Source organism: Citrus clementina, unplaced genomic scaffold (assembly GCF_000493195.1).
Source record: "Citrus clementina cultivar Clemenules unplaced genomic scaffold, Citrus_clementina_v1.0 scaffold_2, whole genome shotgun sequence".
NCBI classification, from domain to species: Eukaryota; Viridiplantae; Streptophyta; class Magnoliopsida; order Sapindales; family Rutaceae; genus Citrus; species Citrus x clementina.
Genome location: NW_006262688.1, coordinates 25,368,071 through 25,375,347, shown reverse-complemented (window position 1 = coordinate 25,375,347; position 7,277 = coordinate 25,368,071). Strand labels below are relative to the sequence as shown.

The 7,277-nt window shown below is 34.5% G+C and overlaps 1 protein-coding gene and 1 long non-coding RNA gene across 2 annotated transcripts in view; both read left to right on the top strand.

The window, feature by feature from the left end:
* Positions 1 to 2,175, top strand: part of LOC18052529 (ribonuclease 2) — a 5,189-nt gene extending 3,014 nt beyond the window's left edge. The window contains exons 5-8 of the mRNA XM_006447855.2: positions 35 to 82; positions 163 to 324; positions 655 to 754; positions 1,876 to 2,175. Coding sequence (XP_006447918.2) covers positions 35 to 82; positions 163 to 324; positions 655 to 754; positions 1,876 to 1,931 — 366 coding nt within the window. The 3' untranslated portion in view covers positions 1,932 to 2,175. The remainder of the gene's footprint in view (positions 1 to 34; positions 83 to 162; positions 325 to 654; positions 755 to 1,875) is intronic.
* Positions 2,176 to 2,522: 347 nt separating this feature from the next.
* Positions 2,523 to 2,822, top strand: LOC112101169. The gene is made up of 2 exons (XR_002907262.1): positions 2,523 to 2,589; positions 2,712 to 2,822. It is a non-coding gene; the product is annotated as an uncharacterized LOC112101169 (long non-coding RNA).
* The last annotated feature ends 4,455 nt before the right edge of the window (positions 2,823 to 7,277 follow it).

Genomic DNA, 7,277 nt, shown 5'->3' with positions numbered 1-7,277 from the left:
ATAGCAGTAGTAAGGCGGGTACAGAAGACTGCAGTATTCTGTTTTTTATTATTTCAAATTGAATTTACATTTTAACACTTTTGTTGCAATTTCTATCTATTCTTTCCATTTGGTTTGTGCATTTGACCAATATCATTTTTTGTTGCAAAAAATGAATGTCAGAGAGTACTGAATGAAGCTGGATATCTTCCTTCTAATACTGAAAAGTATCCTTTAGGAGGCATTGTCTCTGCCATTCAGAATGCTTTCCATGCAACTCCAAAACTGGATTGCTCGAAAGATGCTGTGAATGAACTTCATCTATGCTTTTACAAGGATTTCAAGGTTAGAATCTGCCTTCTGTGCCAGAGCATCACAATAATTTATATGAGGCCCTGACCTCTGAGCTTCAAATTTGATTGGTCCAAGTTAGAGTGCAGTACATGCGGTAGCCTTGGTTGTAAAGAGAGAAAACATGAGCTGTTGTTGGGGTTGACATGTTTTCCCATCTATTATCTGATCCAGTCAATCAATTTGTTTTACTCTTAGATTTTTCCAGCTGACAATCTTTTTTGTTTTGTTAAAAATCTGGTAACCTGTTGTCTAATTTCCTATTTGAGTTTACCTGTCATGTGGAAAGTTGATGTCTACTCTAACAGTTTCTTGCTATTTCAGCCTCGGGATTGTATTATTGAAAGAAGCCCTGAAAATGACAATTATTTCTCAAGCAGTTCATGTCCCAAATACGTTAGCTTGCCTGTATATACGTCATCGGGTAAGTTTCTTCTATGTTTGCATTATTATTATCACTTGGCAGCAGATGCTTTGCGTACAATGGTTTAGTCCCCTCTTACTGCAGAAGAGTTCTTTGTTGGATGTAAATTACCTGTTGGAAAATATGCTTGAAGAGTGTGCTTATCATAAGCAAGCTAGAAAGGGATTTAACAAGGGCTGTTAGATCAACCTTGTGCATTGGTTTATTTCGTGACCTTCTTGACTACTGACCACATATATGTGCTATTTTTATGAGTGCTTAAGATTAGTGTAAACTGGGAAACACTTCAGCTGTTTCTATGTTTTTGCTTTTTAATAGCTTCCTTGCTTAGCTCTAAACTCATCGGAGGCCCTCCCTTTCTTTTCACATTCTGAGATTTCAGGAGGCTCTTTCAGTAGTTCCTTGCCAGATGCCATAGCCATTATGCTACTATTGCTGGCTTTTTTTGTGGCGTAAATCAAGGGATGTGGTCGGCTTTTTATTTACTGAAAGTTGGACTGTTGGGAGTACCTCATGTTTAGAGAATCTCTCCACAAGTTATTTCTGTCTGGAATTTCAGACCTTTCAGCTTCTTCTCACTTTAACATAGCAACCATTTTTCAGTCGTAGACTATTTGTCAAAGTGTCACTGGCACCTTCTCAGATCAACAAGAGATTCATCTTTTATCCCCGTAAATGCCTGTTATCAGGTGTAGAGTTTGAAAATGAACTTGTAGTGGATTTTGTATATTTTTAATGTGAAAAAAATAGATTTTCCTTTTGTTTCTTGTCTTGCATGCTAATGTTTTAAAAGATATTGAAAAACGGTGTTGGATTTTGAACCAAAAAACCCCGTGATGGAAAAAGGGCGGAATTACTGTTGTCAAATTACAGACAGTAAATGAATTTATAATCTTTCTTTTGCTGAGATGAGATGTAACAAGTGTTTATTTTGTTAGGGTTCCAATGTATACTGCACAGCACCAGACCTTCGCCGTCTCCTTCTTCTTAAATGCTTGTCTAAAACAATGTTTTTTTTCCCTTTCTGGTATTCTTTGCTTGAAGTACGTTGCTGAAGATTGCTCGGGTATATAGTACAAATTTTAATTGCAATTTACATTTGTCTTTGTCCTTAACTGTAGGAGTTGATGATGCCACGGCTGCAATTCCCTGGATACTTGAAAATGAACCTCTTTGATATCTCATCTCGGCAGGGTTCATGTCATGTAATAGTTCCAACAATAAACTGCTACCTATTTATCATCTCAATTGTAAACATCATAATTAAGTGTTTGTGTAATTAGCTGGATAACTACTGTCAGTTCTTTCAATTGTTTGCCGTTTGATGGGTGTAGCATTCTTCAGTAAGCATCTTGTTATATTGCCCCACCAATTTAAGTATAAAGAATCACGCTTGTTCCTAAAGGTAAGTTTTTCCCGTTCACTCAGTTGCAATCCTATGCTTTGTTAAAATATTCTTTGAGCTATCAAATTATCGTAATAGTTTCCTACCAGTACTTTGTCATCCGATCTCAACGTCCAACGGCATCATTCTCCTTCATGCATGTTTAGAACTTTTTTTTTTTTTTTTTACAACTTAATATGAACGATCAATTTAGAGCAAATATGACCAGATGGATTTCTCTATTCATCTTTTAACAATTTAGGAAAAATGAGGTGAGTGAATAAGGAAAACAGAAAACAATGAAGAAATTCTGTTATTCTATAGAAAAGTTGGTAGTGAGTAAATGTAATTTAAATGGAAAAAGCTATTTCCCCCGACTCAAGCCCCGAATTAAAACTCACCGTTTTGATTAAAATGAAAACGTGCCGTTTCACAACTAAAGCCAAAAACGGTGAGTTTTGCTGTCAAATATTTCCCCTTTCCTTCATCATTTTCCCTTCACTTCATTGTTTCCCCTCTCGCGCTCTCTCTCACCATAGCCTTCCTCAGCCGATTCTCATTTTCTGCTAGTAGGCTGCCTGAAAAATGTGAGATTTGCTGCCACTATCTGAAGTGTTGTGCAGCCTGATCTTGCCATTCCGCTTCCGTTGAGGGCACGACTCCTCAAACGAATTTTATCACTTGTTTGAGGCCCTCGGGCAAAGAAGAAGCTTTCAAAGAAGCCCTTGGAATTCACTGAAAAGGAGGGGGCTCTTTTCGACTATATCGCAAATCGGCTCCGTCTCCGGCAACTCATTCAATAGTCCAATCTCTGTCCATTGCGAAAGAAAAAGCAGTACAAGCTGATACGGGAAGGGCCAGATCCACATATCGTCTCATAGAAGGGCTCAATCCATAGTGAACTAGGAGGCAGAAAGCGTGTATCTAGAATAGAAGAAAGCCAAAGGCAGAAACATCTTCATGAGGGACTCAATGGGGTTATTGTGGAGGTAATGAAAGAGGAGATGGATGATACAGTGAGTGTGTTTGTGGATGCTAATAGGTTGAGAAAGTGTCTGATTGTTGAAATTGTTGGTGCCTTGAGTGTTCATTCAAGTGGCTCTGTTTCTTGAGTTAAATTCAGTCCATTTCATTTGGTTGTCCTGGTATCTTTGGTTGTTGACTAGGCGTTATCTTCCAAGCAAGGCACTACCAAGTTACATTCTTAAAGCAGATTTTCCTCTCAAGTTGTAGAATCTGAGATGTGTTAGGATGTATTGCACGGAATCGGTTTTAGACTCTCAGTGAATGCTGAATCGATTTTAGTTTTCTAAGACTTGTGAAATAAATGATACCGAGATGAGAAGCTCAGCAAATGGCGTCATTTTGATGCTGATTAAAACAAAAAAAAAAAATGCACGAAACGGCATCGTTTTGATGCTGATCAAAACAAAAAAAAAATGCACGAAACGACATCGTTTGTATTAGTTTCGGGGTTTGACCCGGGGTAAATAGCAGAACTCAATTTAAATTACCCCTAAGATAAGTATTTATGTCTTTTTTTCGTAATTTCGTATATGTATGTATGTATGAATGTATTGGGCTTTAGAATATTGTTGTAATTGGGTGGTCTTATGGGTGTAATGGAGGGTATCAACACTCGATATAGCATCAGTTGCACTAAAAGTTGAAGAGGTTTATGTTTTGGGACTTTATAAGCCTCTAAAATCATGGCGATTACCGAGTCTTAACCGAGTGCTCAAATTTAAAAGGCCAATTCATATCATGACAAGGGGGGCAATACTTAAAACAGTTAGACCCATAATATAATTTGAGTATTGATACCTTTGAACTGTTCGACAACGGCATCATTCCCCTTCTAATGGCAGGTCCGGCTGGATCAACCATACATCGAATCAATGTCCATTACAGAAAAGGGCGAACTATTAGGACCCCTCTAAAATTCTCATAAAACCCATCCCATAATGAAGTTTCAAATGTTATATATTTTAATTAAACCTCCTACATACGGGAGCCTCTAAGTTACAATAATTGTACCATACATCTCTCATGTGAACCACATAAAATTGTAGGACCCACAATTTGTGTGGTTCACATGAGAAATGTATGTTACAATTATTGTAACTTAGCATTTGCCCCTACATTATGATTATCGTTCATATCGATCAAGATATAATTTTCAAAGATATCCCTAATTTACTTACATCCCGTTATTTTTTTCTGGTTATTCATTATTTTGAGATACTTTAGTTTAATATTTAATAGTTGTATCACGCTGTTTTTTTTTTCTTTAGTGAGACTATTGGCACCCCTCCAAATATCTCTTAACACCCTTTTTCTTAATTAACTCCATTACAATATTTTAAAAAATTATAAAATTCTTTTAACACCTCCATCAACGACAAAAATATCATTAAATAAAATTTATTGTGTAAACCTTATTCTCTAATTTTTATTATTAAAACTCATTTCAACAATCATATTTCTTCTTTTTAAAAAAAAAAGTTTTCTTTCTTTCTATTGTAGCTATTGGTGGTAAATTCCCCACAAAAAAAACCTTTTTTTTAATTTCCAAAAAAAAAATTATTTAACTTTTGAGCGGAGTTTAATTAGAAATTGTCCCATTATGTAAATTTAATAAAGGTTAAAATTATAAAATAATTAAAAAGATTTTATGAGATATTTAGAGGGGTGTCAATACTCCCGCTCTTTTTTTATAATTATTGAAAAATATGATTAAACATCTTAATGACATTAAAATAATGTCATATATTAATAGCAACGGCCATATTACTCCTCTTCTACAAAGGAGCCATGATAGTATCAACACACCTGAGCATTATGCGTACAAGAAGCATGGGAGACCAAGGGTAATTGAAATGTCACAAACATACCATTGATTCATTATTGGCCGGGGGCTCTTGTTTATCATATTCAATTAGACTTGTCCTTCAGGTAAATATGATTATGTATGTTATTTTATCATGTGATGTATTCATAATTTTCTTTGAGTAACGTGACTTATTTGGTTATTATGTTTGCAGGCTCATTTAAACCATCGATTTCTTTTTTATTTTTTTTACTAATACAGCCCTCACAAGTTTCTTTGCAGCAATCCAATCAGTGTTGATTGCACTTTGTGCAAAAAAAAAGATTGGATTGAATGGAAATTGGGCTTCAACATTAGATTGTTAGCAGCTATTATATCGGTAAGTCTTTTTTTATATTTATATAATCACATACTAAATTAATGCCAAAAAAAGTTTTAACAGTGATTTGATATATATGTTGCAGGGTATTTTGGCTTTTAGCTTGAACGTCATATGTACATCTTGGTGCATAAGACCTGTATATACAACAATATTTAGTCCTCTTCAACAAGTATTTTTAATTATCGGCTGCTGCTTATTTATACACAAATCATTATATCTAAATAGGTAATTAACAGCTTTTTTCTTTATTTCTTTTTCTTTTTTCCTTTTTCTCTATAAGGAACATCTAATATTTAAGTTTATCATCGCTTTCCACAATTGTAAATTTTTAATTTCAGCTTCCTTGATGGACTGCTAATTCTTGGCATGATTCTTGTCTTTCAATGGGCAAGTGAAAAGGGAAAAAAAAAAGGCAAAACAAGAACAAGCAGTTAAAGATATAGAACTAGGTGGAGATACATTTGAATTAGTTGGAGAAGTTTTTGGAGAGATTACAGAAATATTATGATCTTCTTAATTTGTTATTGTTAAAAAAATCACAAGAAATTGACTGGATGTACAACTACAAGGTTTTTGAATTTTCCATCATAACGTAATTACCAATGAGAGTTTTTCATTTTTTTCCTCCAAATAATTACTACCAGAGACTTACACGTCATTCAAATAATTTTTTTGAAACTAAGAATTAAATAAATTTAAAGAACCTGAGTTAATAAAATATATTAAAAGATTCAATTTCAAGTTATTTATAAAATCATAAAATATTAAGTTTACTTTCATTAAAAAATAAAATGTACTTATTGCGTGCTTTTTCGCGTGCCGTGCTTTGACCATCTCTAATCGTGTCGTGCTTTTAACGCCCATGTTCCTAAAATTCTAAGCTCGGTCCAGCCCACGTCACATGCGTGCCGCGTGCTCTACTGAAACGTGCTTGTGCCGTGTCGTTCTATACGAACACGTGCCTCGTGCAGCGTGCTCTACTGAAACGTGCTCATACCGTGTCGTTTTGTACGAACACGTGCCGTACCGGTGTCGTTCGACCCTCTGGCTTTCCCTTTTTTTTTCCCTAAATCTCGTATTTATTCTGAGTTCTGGAATAGTGCAGGCACACTTAGCTATCGCTATTATCGAAATGATTTTAGCAAAATTTTTCGCAGCTGGCGCCGACATACTGAAAGAGCTAGCTGGCAAGAACGGAAGCCATACTGCAATTCCAATGCCTTACTCATTTATAGTGATCGTCGTTCTAGTTGGTGCTCTTGCGAGAGGTAATAATACAGAGTTATGATGTTTCATTTACTATGTTCTTTATTTTTGTTTTAACCGACATTATTCTGTTTGAAAAAATTCCGAAATTCGATGTCAAAAAGTATAAAAACGTTTTCATAATACTTGGCTTAAATTATTTTGTTGCATTTTTTGGGTAAGTACTTTGGAACTAATTAGTTTAAATTTAATGTATGATTATCTATTTGGTTTCCATAATAACACTCAATCTACTATTTCAGAGTATCACTACCTAACTATTTGTATGAGAGAAGCTTGGCACTGACCTCGAAAGAAAATGTTGAGGCAATAACAAACTTGCTCCCTTTGAATTCATATTTTTCAATAACAATGTTATTTCCATTTGAATTCTCTTAACACTACATTATTATTATCTTTCATACATATACTTACCTACGCTGAGAATAATCAATTCCATTTTCAATTTTTCAATATGAGTGTTTATTAATAATTACTCTCATCTGCATTTGATAGTACTATTAGGAATACAATAATATATTGCATGTTTCTTCATAAATAGTACTAATGCAGATGGGAGCAACTACAATAAACACTCATATTGAAAAATTGAAAAATGGGATTCATTATTCTGAGCCTAGGTAAGCATATGTATGAAAGATAATAATAATGTAGTGTTAAG